The 19,163-nt window shown below is 38.7% G+C and overlaps 1 protein-coding gene across 1 annotated transcript in view; it reads left to right on the top strand.

The window, feature by feature from the left end:
* KYNU (kynureninase) overlaps window positions 1–17,896 on the top strand; it is a 39,474-nt gene extending 21,578 nt beyond the window's left edge. The window contains exons 8-11 of the mRNA XM_009878046.1: window positions 10,970–11,022; window positions 12,531–12,616; window positions 16,074–16,304; window positions 17,744–17,896. Coding sequence (XP_009876348.1) covers window positions 10,970–11,022; window positions 12,531–12,616; window positions 16,074–16,304; window positions 17,744–17,896 — 523 coding nt within the window. The remainder of the gene's footprint in view (window positions 1–10,969; window positions 11,023–12,530; window positions 12,617–16,073; window positions 16,305–17,743) is intronic.
* Window positions 17,897–19,163: the final 1,267 nt, after the last annotated feature.

The following is a 19,163-nucleotide window of genomic DNA, read 5'->3' as shown; positions in this document are numbered from 1 at the left end:
GCTGAATGGACTTCCAGAGATGCAACACTTGAGCTGCTGTTACACATCTCTAACAAAATGGAGAGAAACCATTCTTTGCCTGTCTTTTTAATAAGTCACAGAGAGACATTATCCTCACTCTCATGCTTATCTTTTATCTGTATGTTCCTGTATCAACCTCACAGAGAACCTTTCTCTCTTAGGCAGGAAAAGGTTTATTTTGAACAAAAAATGTCAAGTAAATCTTCTGCTGTTTCCACCAAGAGCTCACTTACCTCTGTGCAGAAATGTGCTGGAACTAATGCAATTTTGCATTTGGGATTTCTTGTTAGATGTTGACTCACATTTTGATATTTGATCCTTTTTCACTTCTCCTTCCGTTTCTAACTTTTGGTACTTTTTACGGAGCTTTTCTCCAAAAATTCTCAATAAAAGCTTCAATTTACACACGTCCTTTAAAAATGAGATTTGCACATGCTTTTGTATTAATTCATTATTCCACAGTGGGGAATTGTTCTAGTTTTTACTTACTGAATGTGCTTTAAGATCATGGTATGCCTCAAAATCGCTCTAAGCTTAAGGTACCAGCAATTACTCTTTTATGCCATTCGTACGACTGCTTTTTCTTTTTTTTTTTTCTTAGTTATGTCCCCTGAAATATATTCTTGTAATTATCAATTACTGGTTCAGATGGGGTCTCCTTCACTGCATGTCTCCCAGATCTATCCATGTCTCTGTCCTGGCTGAATACCTCTATGGGTTTAGCTGCAGCTCTGGGCTCACGCATACAGCTCATATTGTGATTCATATCACAGCCAGCACCTGATTCAAACCATAAGCATTTTTAAAGGTAATTGAAAGCTCATTGCCCAGGTTAAGGAAATAATTCAGCCTCTTGATTTCTTGCAAAGTTGGTATTCTTTAGGTGTGCACTGGCAGGATTGTGTGGGAGTTTTCTTTTATGCTTGGTTTACCACTTGTACTTATTTGTTTCCACTTGTATATAAGATTTCTGGTCTTCATGCCCCCTTTTTCTCCTGCCTGAACTTTCATCTCTCCAGTGCTCAGCCAGAAGATGGCCTCATCAGGGCATACATCTTCATATTTTTCTACTGCCTTGGGTTCCCTTAGTCAAATCTATGTTATCTTCACCAGTGTTGTGGGCAAGCTAGATCATTTCTTTTGTCCCAACACTAGATCATTCCTTGATAAGTCCAATAAAGCAAGTCCACGGTTTGCTGTCCTTTACTTCTTGCCCATCTCCACGCATCTTTGGGCTAGGAGTTTCTCAGAGACCTTCACGACATATGTAATTTCTTCTCACCCTCTTGCTTTAAGCCATCCTTCCTCTTATTTTTCATTTGTGAAATATTTATCTCACAGCTGTTTGCTCCTGCAGGTAAATTCTTACTATCACAGTCACTGCACCTGATCTGTCATTGAAATCATTGGTGGTGCTTGCTGACAGTTGCCTCTTGCTGCCTTCTACTGTGTGGAAACTGCAAGGAAGCCACAGCAATATAATGATCACTCAAGTGTCTGAAGAGCAGTTTCCAGTGAAATGCTGAGACAAACATTCTGTTCTTCTTTATTCCCTTTCTTTCTCTTAGTTTCTCAGTTGGCATGGCATCAAATCAGGGACTTAATCACACCAATGCAACTGTTTTGCAAAACTTGTAGGTTCTTTCTGTTCCATGGTATGAAAAATAGCCCCTTAAAGTGAAGAATTATCTAGTAATTCCTTTAGCTATGTACAATTTATTGAGCAAAAATAATTTCATAACCTAATCCAGTCTTTCAACATCCCTTTGTTTTCACTAACAGCTTTCTGGCTTGACTTTGTAGCAACCCATTGTAAGCAGGTGCAGACAGATGTGTTGGTAATCAGTGTTGCGGATAGAATCACAGAATGGCCTACGCTGGAAGGCACCTTAGAAATAATTTTAATCCAGCCTCCCTGTTGCCAGGGTCGCCACCTGTTGACTAGATCAGGCAACACCGAGAGGGAATTGAACCGAGAGGGAATCGAACCCCGTGCCTGGAGTTGTTAGCGCCATGCTCAACTGACTGAGCTAACCTATCGCCTACATAGAGTTAGGTTGTGACATAAGTCCATATAAGTGTCCCTTATCTCATTGTTTCTCATCTGCTTCTGCAATGTGAAGAGCTTGGGGGCTAGTGAAACCGGTCTGAACCTCGAGTCAAATATCTGACCTCATGTCAAACATATTTTAAGGCCCAAAATGCTGGTAGTTCATGTGCTGCTGAAAATTAGAACGGCAGCCCTGTAAAGAAAGCTCCCCAAGTCATGTTTCTCCTGTTCTCTAGTGATAGATAAAATGTCAACTTTTTAAAGTATCTCTCATCAAAATAACTCTGAAGGATGCCTTTTTCTGTTCTCTGTTAATGATTTCATGTCTTAGATTTCAGTGCAATAAACTCCAATTTCTTTTCTCCTTGAGCATCAGTGTTAGGAAACATTTTGCAGCACAACTACTGGATTCTGTGGCAACTCTGCTGGCACTTAAAATTTTGTATTCAATTAATCCCAGCCACTGACATAAAGAAAAAATTATAAATAAATCTCATCTGATGTGGATTGCTTCTTGTTTCAGGCAAAGAGCAGAGGTCATAACCCTTACATTTTAGTTAATAAGGATTCTAGCATGATAAAGGTCTTGCATTAATATTGTGATTACTGTATTAAAAAACAACAAAGACTTGAGGAAGGGCAACTTCCCAGATGTTAAATTTTTTATATTATAGTTCAGTAAAATACATGTATTATTAAGAAATCTATCTAGAGACCATCTCCTCAAAGATTCATTCAAGGGACTGAGGAGACTGGATAGTTCTGTAAATGCATCATAGTAATCAAAACAATCTAAGTCTCCTTTAAGTCAGACTTCATATTTAAAAGTAGCTCTAGGAGAGATTGTTGCTTTCACTTCTTGTTTAATTTAATCTGTTTGAAACAGCCCAGAAAAGAATTACTGATTTCTTAAAGAATGTAATGTGCTTTTTTTTATCACCATAATATAATTGGGAGCTATTCAATACCTTCTAAAAATTGCTGAGAATTTTATTAATATCTCTATGAGTAAATTGGCTCCCTGCTTGATTTTTAATTTCTAATGTTAGGCAGAATATTCAATTTCCCCTTACTAAATGTGCTAACATACTGTTGGCTGTATTCCGTCTTTTCATATATCTGATATTTGGCTAGTGGAAGTGATGTATGAGCACTTTGTGATAATAGTTGTTCGTAAGCTGATTTAACAGTTTTTAATTCAACTTCATTAGCCTTAGAGGGGTTGCTTTTTTGTGAGATCTTTTCCCGGGATTTAATTTCGGCTCCAATTTTGTCTGCTGCTTGGTCATACCATTCTTTTGCCTGATCATGGCGAATGAAATTACCACCCTTCATCGCAAGCGCCTTGGAGGTTTGGTGGTGAGCTCTCTGTGACTCTGAGGGGCACTGATTGGATTCACAGCACTGCAGCCATCCCTCTTTCTCGTGCTCTGACCACAGCAACTTGTTTCCTGCTACAGAGGCGAACTCAATCTCCTTTTGTTTTGACCTGGAGGGGTAATATGGAGGGACACGTTGAAATTGGTGTATTCCCACTTGTGTTGAGTCTAAAAGACTAACAAGGAAAAAATCAATTCAAGGAGAGTGTGTGTACCCTCTATCTTCAAGTACCCATCAGCTGTAAATCACCTTGCACTTGATTGGCCAAACAGCCTAGTTTTTTTCACCCAGGAGTGTCTCTAATTGTGTCAACAATTGCGTTAAATTCCCCACCTCAGAGAACAGCCAAACTTCAGGAGCTCAGAGCTGCTCAGCTATCTTGGGAAAAAGGATGATTACTCAGATCTAGAGAGATCTTAATTTCACTAGTTGCAGTTGCATAGTTAAGTGTCATTGTTTCGATAATGATGCTGTTTTTCAGGATTTTGGTCTTCACTGTTAAAACTCGCCGCTAGACAGAAAGTGAACTTGGCTATTTTTTAACCAAGACAAGCCTCAAAATAGAGGGGAAAAATTGTTTCTCCTTAGATGGTACTGAAAGTGTAAGCTACTTAACAGAAGAAAAATGTCATGTTATTAGCTTCTTATACAATCATATTACTTTGGTCTTTTGACAAAGTAAAGCCTCATTGATATTAAATATGAAAAGTTACTACTTCCACAGTAGAAACTTTTCATAAGGAGTTTGGGTTATTTTTTTTTCACTGAGTTCTAAGAGACTGGTCCATTAATAATGTATGGCACTGCTCACAAGTCACATATGCTTAATAATTAGGAAACATTTGTAATGAGTTGAAACGGGTAACTAAAGCATTAGAGTATGTGCAAGTCCAAAACTGCAGAAATTCTGAGGCTAATAATTACCTGGGCTTCAAAGCTTTTTCAAAATCTAACAACAGATCCTATTTAAAATTAACAACAGGCATTGCATTGAAGAGAATAATGCAAGAAGTCCAATCTCACCATTCAGATTAAAGGATATCTAAATAGATATAAGGGAGAGGAAAAAAAGGCTTTGAATACAGCTCCTGGCAATCTTGACAAGGTTTTTTGAAAGAGGCAGTGAGACTTAGGTTTCCAAATATTGCTGGAGTCTAACAGGGGCTAGATGCTACCTCTCTTAATCCACAATGCAAATCCTAGACTATATATATACATATATCTATATCTATATATATCTGTATCTTATGAAGTATACTTGGTAACTGACAGCTTCACAGTATATAAAGACTTTCACCTACACAGGAGGGTTAAAATCTTGGAATTCTGCATTTTTGTTGATGAAACTGGAAGCCACTTTTCAATTGTTCTCTGTTTTGATTAAACAGACCTCTCATTACCACAGAAAATACTTCCTTCCAATGAGCTGTCAGCAGGTGAGCCCAGGATCAGGGCAGGACCTTGCTCTGGTGCCCAGTATGGAGAGGATGGAGCTGCAGTGGAATGATCTTGTCCATCCACTCAGGCTTTTACAGCTCAGCTGTAAAAGAATACTGTGTGAAATTATACAATGAAAATCTTGATATTCTTTAATTACTTTTTTTTGTTAAGTTCCAGTTAGGTGACATGGCTCAAGAAAATTAAATTCCAAACTTGACAGAAAGCTGACTCAGGAAACCACTTTGGGCCTAGAGGGATAATTTGGGGAATAGTTGAGAGGCATCAACCATTACTGGGGGGCCGGTTAGCTCAGTGGGGGGCTGGTTAGCTTAGTCAGTAGAGCATAGAGCTGACAATGCTAAGGTCGCGGGTTCGATTCCCATTTGGTCCCCATGTGTTACCTGATCTAGTCAAGAGGTGGCGTCCCTAGCAACAGGGAGGCTGGATTAAAATGATCTCTAAGGTCCCTTCCAGCTTAGGCCATTCTATGATTCTATGATTCTACTTCCAAATTCCCCTTCCCTATCTGTACCCCAAAAAAATTTGTCATGCGATACTCCAAGGAAATATTTTTCTCCACTTTTACGTGGTCCTCTTTACTAAGTATCTGGAAACATTTTAACAAATATATTCTCATCTCTTATTGGAGAGTTAGGGTGGCACTGAGCAGTATTTCTAGAGATGAGGGCTTGAGGAATGGAAACACTAAATGACTTATCCATGATCAGACAAGTCTGTGATAGGGAAGAAAATTGAAGCTCCTTCTCAAACTTTAGTCAGCGAGTCAAAAATATGGTGTATATAAAGCAACAAGCAGTTTTCTTCTGTTTTCTTGTGTGGGAGGGAGAGGTCTCTTTTGCTATTTATTCTGAATTTTGGCATTGAATCCAAAGAGCTTGCAATAAAATTAATGCAATAGAAATGAAATTAACACACACTAGTAAATTGCAATTACAAAAACTGCAATAAAATTACTACAGAGAAGAATACAAAGACTAGTCCCCGGTTGTTGATCCTGGGGATCAGGTCTGTGCTCAGAGTTTGTGGAGATCTGTTTGTGAGAGGGAGGTGGCTTTGAGGAGGTGATACAGCTGCTTATGTGGGTTTGCCTTCTGGGATTGGCCCTTGAGAACAGCAACATGAGATGCTTCTGCTCAGAACCTGAGTCCTAGCTATTTTTTCTTTCCATATTTCTCTACGTGGAGCCCAGGACACTGGAAGAATGTACCTCAAGATCTAGAATTAAATTTTCACTTGAGCTGGAGATTCATATATGGTAGCAAGTCATATTAAAGAACATTTGTGGTCTTTGGGAGTTGACTGTATTATTTATTTGGTTTTCTAACTTGCTATTTTAAACAAAACATCTGGGCAGAGACGGACTTCAGATGTGGCGCAGTAGTGTGGTACCACCACGTTCTTCTAGGAAGAAGGATGATGGTCAAACACGGTCAAATTGTTGTGACTGAGGCTGGATGGTTTGTTCCTAGCACCAGTCTGGCTCCAGCCTCCAGGCTTTCTGTATTCTTTTGTAGTCCAATTCCTAAGACCTCGTGGGTTGTTTATGTAATGCATTTGCTGCTAATAGAGTGATATCAGAGTCACAGTCAACCTCTGTTCTCTAAACTTGCGTCATGCTGCACCGCGTCTGATGTTTTTCTGTTCTAGATCTTAAGGGTTTTGTGAGACATAAGAACAGGGAATGGATCTGCTCTCCAACCAGACAGTTGTGTCGTGGTCCTGTAAGAGTGCAAGAAGCTGAACTTAATGAATTTTGTTGGCCATTTCGTTCCTTTTCCTGAACAAGGCTGCCTTTGCAGATGCAGCATAATACGTGCCTCACTTCTGTGAGAGGTGTGAACGAAGAGCTTAGCTGCTACCCAGGAGCTCCATCAACCGCTTTACAGACACAGTCTGCCCCAAAACTGCCTGCTTATGATTTAGTTTAATCCATGGTTTCATAAACACAGCATGCTTTGCTGGTATATGCTCCTAATATAGATATAATCCAAGTAATGAAGATGAAATTTCTAGGTAGTGTTGTGACCTGATAATGGAGAGAAGACAAGCTGTTCCATGCCCAGTGAAGCTGGCAAGTGTAGTATAAAGTATTACTGATTTCACACTGCATTCCTTTTTTAGCTTTTCAACATGCTTTCATGCTTTCTCACGGACATGAAATTATTTCTCACACAATGTAATGAACAGCATACTTCCAGCGCATTGCCCTGGATTGTAGAAATTGGGCAACATTAATGGTATTTCCCTGTTTTCTCTATCACTACTCAAGAGCTGCTTTATTTTTTTTCATTGCCAAGAAGGGAAATGACACCCATGTTGCTTCAGGCTATAAATTATAAATGAGTAGCATGATCATCTGTAAGTTTGAAGCAAAGGTCAAAGGAATTTTTTTTTAATTATTATTTTCTCTGTATTCTTTAACTGGTTCTTCTTTGATGTTACACTGCACATACATCACGGTCATTATATCTTGCACTCTTGCATCATTAATGCAACTACAAAAGAGATGACTCAAGTATGAACAACCAGCGTTTCAGTCAAACACAGACAGATATGAAGGGAGAAAATGAGCGAAATAAAAATACTTATTGAAGAGATTGTTCCCTGGTGTAAATGTACTTAAAGAGAGTTTGACTAAATGAGAGGATACTGTTACTTTTTTTCTGGAGTCATTTTCCAACCCAGCAAATCTTTGTGCGTTGATTTGTAAAATAAGAGAACACTTTGGGGTAAGAATACAATATTTTAATATTACTATATTTCATTCTAGGCCTGCATGTTTCATGAAGTTGAACTAGCTACCACTTTGCTTTAAATTTTATGTGGCACACTTAAAAACTAGCTCTGTGCATAGACTGGAAAGCTGCAGAATTCACTGGGAAAGTCTCAGTGTTATCAAACCACGAGGACATGGGGCTTATCTGAGCCACAAAATAGATCAGTGCACTATCTATTTTTAAAAGTGGATTTTTGTTTGCAGAAGTAGGCTTGTAAGAACATGCACACCTCAGAGGAGATACCCACAGGTGATTTGGCACTAATTTGCTTTCCTTTTTGGTATGATTGCAGTGGGTTTCACTTATGCTTTTGCTGCTGGATGGAGAGATGGTAGCTCTAGAGATGCTCCAGGACCATCTCTGATGAAGGCTGCGGGTACCTGGGGCTGGCCATGGGAGGCCATCCCCACACCCACCGCAAGCTGGCCGTCACTGGGATAAAACATTTTGGTCAGTGATATGTTAAAACCAGACAAGTGGTTGGGTTTGGCCACCACATAAAGGGTAGTGACCAGTAAAACACAATTCTCAAAGGTTTATAGTGGAACAGTTGCAAAATTAGACCCTTTCATCCCCAGACACTGATTTTTAACACACTCTCTAAAATGGGTTTTATCTGCAATGAAAATAATGTAACTGTAGAGTCCTGTAGCTAACCTATCTAAGGTGATTTTGTACACAAGCGTGTCATATAAGGCTTTAGAGCCTTATGCATTTTGCCAAGATTGTGGTTTGGAATTCAAAATCAATTTAGATCTTGCTGCCTTTGTTTCTGAAGCAGCAATAGTCAAAACGGGGACTGCATTTCAAAATACTCATTTTATTGCAGAATAACAACCCTTTAATAGGAAATTTTACCGCAGTATCTTAATGTGCAGTTTTATTGCCTATTATTTTTAGCGAGCATTTATAAAGCCTTATGTTTAGGGTTTAACACCTTAGCTATTTCCCATCGTAACAGGTTGAAATTTGGCACAGCAGTGGCAACCTTCATTTCAAAATTTTCACAGAAAATTGTAAACAGCAAATTGCTAATTTGTAAAGATTTCGTTAATTTCCACACTTTGAAGCCTGTCAACTTAAATGTCAGATAATGTGACATCCATATGGCCCATTAGATCAATGAGAGCGTAGGACCAGAGCTGCCTCAAAGTGCACATCCTGTAGTGACACCTCTGAAGTTCTAGAACAGCCAAGAAGAAAGGAGAAAAAAAAAAAAGCAGCAAATTGTCAAAGTTATGGTAGGAAAGGGCAAGACAGCTGAAACTGTCTCTTAAAAAAAAAAAAATCCTTCATTCTGTCATTTTGGAAAAGTTCTGAAATTTTGATTTTCAAGTTGCAAATGTGGTGCTGCAGCAGAGCTGTGGTTTTAAGCCAGTTTCAAAGTTCACAGGTTTTGAGCGCTCAAAATGCAACCAGAGTGCTTTTCATCAGGCTCTATCTGGGTAATACTCTGAATTATGTTTATTTTGTCTTTGACTTCAGGATGTCATCCAAACAGAATATAGTGGTGGTCTCTCCTTGATACAGAGTAGTAGCCCAAATGTTATATTTCCCATGGATTCTTTTTTTTTTTTCTGTTTAAAGCTTTTGGAATTCACAGGTTGCGCATGTCATTGACATTAGCAATATATAGTAGTAAGATATATAATATTCAGGGCTTATAGGAAAATGTTCTATGTATATTATACAGTTCATATGAAATAGCTGGAATATCTTTTATAATTCAAAGCATCAGTAACGGCGTCATTTGGGCAAAAGCTGCCTTATACTTTATTTGGGGTATATTCATTTTGTCAATGTAATACCTCATTTGAAATGAATGCATATTGCACTATTGATTTTCATGGGTCTTAGAATAATAAAAACATCAGGCAGCAATAAAAAGTATACTTTTTCTGTACACACTATGTTTGGATGCAGCTCAGAGCCTTTCATAGAGGTAAACATAAGCCCTATGTTGTTATACAGAAATATGAAGTACTTTATTTTACGCTCTGCAGTGTTCATATAACAATTTTTTTAACTCAAACGTGGTGTAATTCTGCAGAGCTAAGCTCTTTTGAGAGTACTGCAAAAAGGTGCTCCTGCTTTGGAAAGGGGCAATGACTTTCCTTATTTAGTTCTCAGAAGGCTGATCTACCATGAGTTTTACCTATCATTTTTTACTCTTCCAAATTTTGAAAGCTTGCCAGGCTTCACTCCTAACAACTCTACTACGTGGCATAGAGAAAACTGAGCAAAGCTTGGGAAGAAATGGTGTCTAACATGTCCAACCCTGGAGACCTTAGGTCAGAAAGGAGTCTGTCATGGTGAATTCTTGCTATTGTAATGGCATTGATGCATGGGAAATTTCAAGTACTACTGACATTTTTTAGTCACTGATATCACCGTGTATGGAATTAAGATGTAGAGAACCCAAGGGAGATGGGAAGAGACTCCTTGATTTTGCAGTATTGACTTTATTTGCAGTGCCTTGGGCACTAGGTCATCCAGTGCATCCAGCTGCTTTGGAAAACTCTTTGTAGCTATGTCCTTGAGCGAGCATATTTTTCAGCGAATATGAGTTAATAAGGTAGTGTCAAATACTAAATGTAAAAGCTTGCTTAAATGATTTTCAAAGTAACTGATCCTTTTTTTTTTTTTTTTCCTGTTGGTGACCTTAATGATTTTTGGATTAAATTGGTTTGGTTTTCATTTTGAGGAAAATTTTTTAATAATAACTTCGGTTTAGGAGAGGAAAAGTTTAGTTTGAACTCACATTGCTGTCTCAAAGTAAAGAAAAGGCAATGCCCACACAATCCTTCTTCCAAGGTCCTGTGGTCTGTCTGGTATCCATCAATAACTTCTTTTCTTGGTGAAATTGAGTCAAATTTTATAACATCTTCTAGCTTTCAATATCCACTAAACTAAGTTTAAGGGCAGGGGGACTGAATTTATTGCCGTGGAACAAAACAGTGAAAATGTTTCTGTTATATTTTTCATTTTGTGAAATGAATTCCAGCAAAATGGATATTGTTAAAAATCAATAGTTAATTGAAAGGCGTGGTACATTTTATCATTAGTAGTTAAAGAGAAATTTCAAAATAGTACTGTTAAGTTTTTAGTGCTAGCTTTTTGTAGAATTTATTGTATTTTTATGTCATTGTTAGCAACACAATATATTATTAGAAACATAGATATTTCTTCATCTTACTTATATAATTCTTAACTCTCAAATCTAAATTTGAAGTTATTATACCAAGATTGCTCTTAATTTACTCTCTTTACAAAATCTTAGGTTGATTGGCTGGTGGGGCCACGACTTCAAAACCCGATTCCTGATGGAAAACAGTATGTACTTTTATACTTTCAATTTTACTTGATCTGATGTATTTATATACAACCAGCTTCACATTTATAGTAGTCTGAATAAAAAGGATAGAACTTTACATCTACGCACTTACATTAAAGGTATTAAGTTAAACTCATCCCAAATATGTAATGCAATACAAAATAAATGTGGGAATGAACGTGGTCTCTGGGCACATGGGTCTGACTATCTGGCTGCTTCTAGACATTTTGCTGAAATACCTTCAAAATGCAGGTACAGAATATGGAAGAAACTTTAAAAATATCTCAGTGAATTAAACTCATAAGTCTCTGAGGAACGACTATCTGCTATCATTCACTTGGGTAATATCTTACTTTGGGATTAGTTCCGTTGGAATTAATGAGAAATTATCTAAATAAAGGTAAGACAACTTGACCTAAGTCATGAAATACCCCTAATGTTTCCACATCTCCAAATTCCTTGCGCTAGCAAAGGATGGATTATGAGACAAAACCAAACCTGCTCTAAAATAGCAAAGTATTTATTGTCCCAGTATGAAAGGAGGACTGCTTTCCAAATCTCGCAGCTAGACTGTTCAGCTTTATTTTAAAGTATGGCAGAGAGAATATCCTATGGGATCAAGAAAACAAAGGAGCTTTTTGGTTTGAATGGTGATTTTCTTTTTAATATATTTTTAATTTTTCTGTGGCAGCGCCTGTTGATGTGACTTTGGCTGGAGAACATCTCTCTAATAGCCTCAGCCTGCTCTTGTTTTCTGACCATATGTAAGAGAGTAGTACTGTGGAAAGCCAGCAGGAGACACAAATTCCCTTACAATGCTGCTAGAAGACAAAAAAGGTCGTTTATTCATTTCCATGGGCAGTTTACAAGGAAGAAGTTGGGCAACAACCATTATAAAATTAGCCAGTCTGCTGTGCACAAAAAGAATTTCCTCCGCAGCCTCGTCTTGCTCCGGTGCTGGAGCATGAAATATAAATGGTGACACGAAACTTACAGCGAGGCTTTATAGATTTATTGAATAGATTTTGTGAAATTTCACAGCCTAAAGTCTCGGCAACTTCTCTGCGTGGCCTGAAGCTACACTTAGCTGCATATGCAGTCTCCCACGTGTCTCGTCAGTTTAATAAAGTTAAGGAACGTGATTCCCTGCTCGTTCAGCACGGCTCAGCAAGAGCGCGTCTCTGCTGACTGGGAATTTCTCTGGTTTGTGCCAGTGTTAAAAGAGATTCAAGTGTAAAGGTGGTTTTAACACACACCATTTAAACAAATTAATTGCAGTTCTCTAGTTCCCATGAAGCCGCTAATGAGGTCTTCCGCTGGGTAAAATTGGGCTTCTCTCGAAGTTAAAAGTATTAGCAGTGAATAGATTACTATTTCCTTTTAATGACTGATTCCTACAGGCCACATTAGTGAAATATGTTATTGCGTGAGGATGGACTTCAAGATAAGGTCCAATCCATTAAAAGGAAGAAATCAAAAACACTAATATAAGTTATTCATTTTCCAGAATTACAACTAAGTGAAGGAATTAATGGATTTCGGTTATCAAATCCTCCAATTTTACTGGTCTGTGCTTTGCAAGCTAGTTTAGAGGTAAGTAATTGCTTTACTTTGAGCCTGAGTTTAAAAATGTTAAATGAATCTTACGTGTATTATTGCTTTCTCCCTTAGAAAAAAATATGCAGAATAGTTAAAAAATGAAAGATGAGAGGAAAAGGAAAAAAGAAAAAAATAACCCCACAACCCTGCAAGACCAAGGCCTTTAATAAATATACTAATCCCTTCACTCTTCTCACAAACTTTGCAGTTGGACCCAACATATCTGAGGTTTTCTGCTCCAGACCTGACCAATATGTTTGTCCTGGCAGCATTTCCCATAGTGATATTGGAGCTTGCCTCAGTGCAACTCATGCCAAGGATGCTGTTCAAGATCTTCCTGTGCTTAACTCCGAAAAGTTGCATCAAGAGTTGCTTCCACATATATCTCCCTGGGCAAACCCGACTTAACTCCTTTACGAAAGAAAACGGACATGAACCACTGGATGTCCTGGAGTCTAAATCGAATCAGTGGCTGAGGGAACCTGCCATCCACTGTTATCCCTTTCAATACAAACAGAAAAGACAGAAACTGTCTGTGAATGCTTCCTGATAGGGGAATTAATAAGTGTGGTGTAGCTCCAGAATGTTTTTTCTTTAATCTTTTTGTTAGTTGTCTGGTGGCCAAAGGAGTGGTGTAGTGGTTAGGTATGGTTAGGTGGTGTAGTGGTGTAGGTAGGTAGGTTAGTGGTGTAGTGGTTAGGTATGCTGGGATTAAGGTTGGACTAGATGATCTTCAGAGGTCCCTTCCAACCCCTAACATTCTGTGATTCTGTGATTCTGTGAGTAGAGCCTAATCTCTGACTTAGGTCTGTATGAACTGCTGAGGCCATTGCTGTGGAAACGGCAGTCCTGCCATTCAGAGCAAATCCCTTCCTGTGCTGAAAGCTCTCTGGTCTGTCTTGGAGAGCACTATTCAGTCTTGTTTGAAGGGATGTAGATGTCCCCCAAACACCTTGTATCACACTGTGTTTCATATTGGGATGTAGCAGCATTTCTCCTACAGTTCATTCATCCCTGAAATGCAGGACTCTAGGTCTTTGTGGCTGCAAAGGATGGTTTTACATAGATTTCTCTACTATATGCTATATATACTACTATACTGATTTTTTTTCTAAGCTGCTTTTCAAGCCAGCCTTGCTTAGCAAGATTTTGTCACCAGCGTGAATGGGACAAATTTATTTTTGCTACCACTCCATTAATGGCAAAGCCGAGGCTGAAACAAAGAGCCATGTCCATACTCTGTACATTCCTCTTGTTTATTTAAAGAAAAAATGGTATCTTAAACAAACAGTGTCAGAAAATTGCCAGTTGTGCTCTCTCCAGCTTACGTGCAACACTGAAGGACTGCAAAAGGCACAGCAATGCTGCTTGTTCTGCGTGACAATTTATTTTGTTAGTCCTTAAACATCCAATATATTTTTTTAAACTTTATGTGACCTTCGAGATAAGCCGAAAGCTATTCTGCTATGACCCAGATTGTCAGTGCTCCAGTTTGTGTGGGTTGATGTCATTTAGCCCACTGCAGGGAGCCTCAAACAATGAGGGCTGAGCAGTTTCCATCGCCTCCCCTTTCCGTGCCTGTATTACCTTTTGGCACACCCAGGATTTCCCAGTGCTAATTGCTCTAATACAGTGGGAAACAGAATAGTTTTCATGTCTGGCAAGAGATGGCTAGTGAAATTGCATGCCACCTTCACTGGGACACATTAAGCAGAAGGCAGTGTTTCCAATGGAAACAATGAAAACTGCAAGTGTTAATAGATGTTATTCCTCAATAATGCTTAAAGTGACTGTTATGGTGGTAGCTGCTCCCTTTTTTCCATAAAAGGGAAGAACTCTACAGCCCCATTGAAAAGATCTTTTTCAAAAAATTTCACCCAGGAGGCCAAATATTGCTCGCGCAAAGTCTGAGCGAACAGATTTTTGCATGCAGCCTAAGGAGATCCATCCCTCACGCTGCTGCAAACTCCCGAGGAGCAGGAGGCAGGTCTCCATTTTACCTCCAGTAATGTGCTGAACATTAATGTGTGCACTCTGCCTGCAGAGTGTGGTGAGGGAAGCAGCTCTGCATTTTCCCTGACCTGTGCAAGTACCGGCTGCTGATGGCTCTGGTCCCTGTCATGTTCATTTCTGTGACTGTGGTCTCTGCTCAAAGTCCATCTTGCAGCAGAAATCACATGTAGAGGCTTTTGGTTTTATGGTTGTGGTAGCATCACAGAATAATACTTGAGGTATTCTGCAAAAGAGTGATTTCCGGATGCTACTGGAAACCACTCTGTTGTATTTTGAGTAAAATTTCCCAGTTACCTCTTTATACACACTTCTGGGTTATAGAATCATTTAGGTTGGAAAAGACCTCTGAGATCATCAAGTCGAACTGTTAACCTAGCACTAAACTATGTCATTGGGTTATTATGATATAAGATGTTACGCCTTCAGTGTGTAGTAGTGATTTCCTGAGAATGAAGATGATGGATTTTCACACAGGACCTCTGTCTTGCCTATAGTTTTACAGCTGCAGTTGGTGGAGCCATAAGCGCCCACGAGCAGTGATATTGCGTTTATGTGCCAGAATGTGATCTGAAGTGACTATCGGGGACTTGCATGCCTGTATATTGTCATTTTTCCCTGAAGCTCCTTGCATGGGAAGAAGAAAAGGGAGGCTTTGAGGAAGACAGGGGAAATTTTTTTCTGGGACCACACATTCCATTATTCCTTGCAGCTGAACCTTTCTGGAGCACAAGCAGAAGCTCTCTCGTCTTCTGCTTCAAGACTCTTCTGCCACGTTGTTTGTTCTTGTTTGTGTGGCAAAGTAGTGCTGCTATTTTTTAGCAATCACTTTTGCATCTCATGATGTTTTGAGTGTCTGCAGTTCATCAGTCCTTATAGCTGCACAAAAGCATAGAACTATCAAACCAGAATCAAGTGATTTTTTTTTTTCGTGCGAACTAGCGGAGATGGAGCCTCTACAGGACTTATACTAATGTATTGGTTTTACTGCTTTAAGTTTTGTGTTTTCAAAGACAAGAATTTTTAGATCAGTCATGATGTTTCAATCTTGATTTCGTTACCTGAGGCACAAGGGAAAACTTGTGTATGATTTTTGAGTTCCGTGCAGCCCTGTTGTGTCTGTAGAGAATTTATGGATCCTCTTCAGATATGCAAATGAACACTCTCCTAACAAACTGGTTTTGTGTGCAAGTTCATTTATGTAGATATGAATGTGTGTAAAACTTTTTAACACCACACAGAAACGTCTTTAATTATCTCAAGTAATAACATTCTCCTATGTTTTCAAAAGCCCAATCCTACATGTTTCGTATAACATCTATCTGTTATTACCACTTGATTCTAATGATAATGTATAGAGAAATCTGCTGCCTTTTAGTTTTCTTCCTTTTTATTTTCCATAACAATACATTATCATTCTAATGATTTAAAATCATTATAGGTTTTTAGTCAAACTACGATGAAAGCATTGAGGAAGAAATCTGTTCTACTCACTGGTTACTTGGAATACCTGATAAAACATTACTATGATGAGGATAAAACAAATCCAGAGAAACCTTTTGTGAAAATAATTACGCCATCTCAGATTGAGGAAAGAGGATGCCAACTCACGCTATCTTTTTCCCTTCCAATCAAGTCTGTGTTTAAAGAGCTAGAGAAGAGAGGAGTAGCTGTGAGTAACTTAAACTTTTTCTTTTTTTATGAACTATTTTGTGAACTTATATAACAACACAGTAACAATTTTTCTTTTATTCAAATATAGTCTCATATAAGGCCAAAAAAATTGGGAATGAAGAAAATGCCTTACATAGCATCTTTAATCTCTACTTGTGCAAATAATCAAATCAGTACTTTAGAAATTATTTGTTAGTGTATACATTGCCCTTGCACTATTGATTTGGTCCCAGTAGTTCTGCAAGTAGCACCCAGGAGTCACTGCTGAGGTTAGCTGCTTCATGGGTGTGTTGTGCTGGGATCTGAAGCTGATGGTTTGAACAGAAAAGAGAAGAGGAGGAAAAAAAACCCCAACCTCAAATCACTGGAAAAAAACACAAATATGAGTGTCAGTGCTGTCCAGTGCAATATATTGCCTCCGTAGGCTTCTCCTGTCAAGCATGTTTGTCCAAGTGCCCTGCCCTGGGTCCAGGTGTGTGAGGCCAGAGACCACCAAGAGAAGACCTGAGCTACCCTGGGGTGCTGGAAGCCAGCTCGCCATCCTCAATGCCACAACTTGTCCACCTCCAGACCCTCCAGGTGGAAGAATTTCTGTCATGTCCTTAGAGATGTGTTTTATCACTCAGAGATGCCACAGAAGGGCAGTGCCATGTGAAGGCACAGTTACCTGTGAGCACTGATCAAAAAGACTAAAAGCTGAGTTTTAAGGCTGTATACTCAGTGATTTGGCAGTGCCGGGAGGTGAGGCTGGTAGCGTAACAACATATAAATGATATATGAGTTTTATTTCTGCTGGTGACTTGTGTCTCCAAAGGACAACTCTTCTAGGCTAAAAATGTTGCTGTGTTGGTGCTGCCAGGGAATTCCAGGAACTGCTGCTTTTAGGTGGGCACAGGGCCTTACACTCTTGGCTTGCATTTGTGATACAGTAATATACTTCAAATACGAGACGTTATTCTTCTCAGCGAAATGTTCAAACACACAGAGGTAGGGGGGAAGAAGAATACTGCAAGCCCTGTGATATCACCTGTGCCTGTAGCACAAGACATTCTATCATACTGACATCTTTCTGTTTTGTGGTGGCTTTATTTTATTTTTTTTTGGTCATCTGTGTGCCTCTTCAACTAGGGCTTGCTGTAGGCACTAAGGTAAATCATGGGGATACGTAACTGGTTGAGAGCTTCTCATTGGCACTTCTGGAGTCTTGCCCATCCTGAGCCTTGCACCATTTTGTAGGCAGCACACCACTCTTCTTGCTATACTCTTCACAGTGATGCTTCTCGCTGTAGTTTCTTGGGGGTCCCAAAATTTTTACGTGAGTCTCCTTGTCAATCCAGTCATTCTTCCTGGAAGACAAGAGTGACATTTTAAAATAGTCTCTGACAGGTAAATATCAAGTGACCTGAATTTACTAAGCATTCCCTTTCTGTTTTGCAGTGTGACATGCGAGAACCAAATGCTCTTCGTGTTGCCCCAGTTCCTCTCTACAATTCTTTCCATGATGTGCACAGATTTATTGAAATCTTGGGATCTGCGATTACATCTTCAAAACAAACAGCAAACAATACTGTGCTATCTGGTTCTTATTGATGGCTCAGCTGTATCTTTTAATCTATTTCTGACTAAGATGCATTTATCCCGCTGAGCGATTCTTTACTTCGAGTAGACCAAGCTATATCCTATGCAATTTGCAAAAAAATGACTGTGCTCGAATAGTTATTTACAACAGACATAGTTTTATTAAAGCTCACATTTCCACTCTGCTTTGACTTTGACTTCATGAATTAGTATGCTTTGTGTATTTTAATGGGGCTTTTCTTAAACATTTTATGTAGTTTTATTACATTAGCTTTGAGAAGCATGGAAAAATTGCTATCAACTAGAACAGGAATAAAAAAAATAAATCCTTCTTTATTATAAAAATGATGCATAATAAAACCTGGAAAATAGACAAATCACCAACTGTTAAAAGATACAGTCCAATTTACATTTTTAATTTATTAATTCTATTTAAAATACATGGTGTGCTTGAAAAGTAAAAGTTGAACAATTAGTTGTTTCAGAACTGTTAACTGCTGCCTACTGGATTTTTCTGAGGGCCTAACATTTTGAAAATCTGGTTTAATTAAAAAATTGAAGAATAAATTTACATTGCAGATACCTCCTTTGTTGTGAGACAGTTGGCTAAGAAAAAACATGTGCTCTATCATTCTAGGTAGTCATTTTGGAGGTCATATGCTTGAGAAAGCTGAGAACAACTCTAAATTCATATAAATCAGTGTTAAGGGCTGTATGAGCACTTGCTGCAGTTTAAACAAAGCTTATTTCGGATTAGGCAAAATGAACTCTGAACTGTCTAAGCAGCAGCAAATATGTCATTGTTAACTTACACTGTGGCCCAAATTTTTGTAGAGATTTGCATTGGGCAGCTAAGAGCAATGAAGAAAGACTGCTTACATTTAACAAACACTTTACTCGGAGTTGTTCTAAGACATAAATAACACCTCAGCATAAATCACAACTGAGCTCCTAAGTTTGGTGCTATTCAGCACGTACTCTTTTTCGAGAATCAACTAAAGCTTTCTCTTGATGTGTATGAAGCACTTGGAAAATTACTTCTGGTGGTATTTCTTTTTATGCCACTTAAAGGTTGAGGAAGGACTCGAGGGAAGAAGTGACAACTACTGCAAACCATTTTGGTTCAAGGGCATTTCTACTGGTTGAAATTTTCACACTCTTCAAGGATCTCTGGCCACACAGGGCAACTTCAGGGCCTTTGCGGTGTCTACTTGTGCTCTAAAAATCCCTAAAAATGGGTAGTTTTAAAATGCCTGTTGCTGTAATACTAATTTCATTG

Source organism: Apaloderma vittatum, unplaced genomic scaffold (assembly GCF_000703405.1).
Source record: "Apaloderma vittatum isolate BGI_N311 unplaced genomic scaffold, ASM70340v1 scaffold9091, whole genome shotgun sequence".
Lineage (NCBI taxonomy): Eukaryota > Metazoa > Chordata > Aves > Trogoniformes > Trogonidae > Apaloderma > Apaloderma vittatum.
This window is presented reverse-complemented; position numbering and strand designations above follow the sequence as displayed.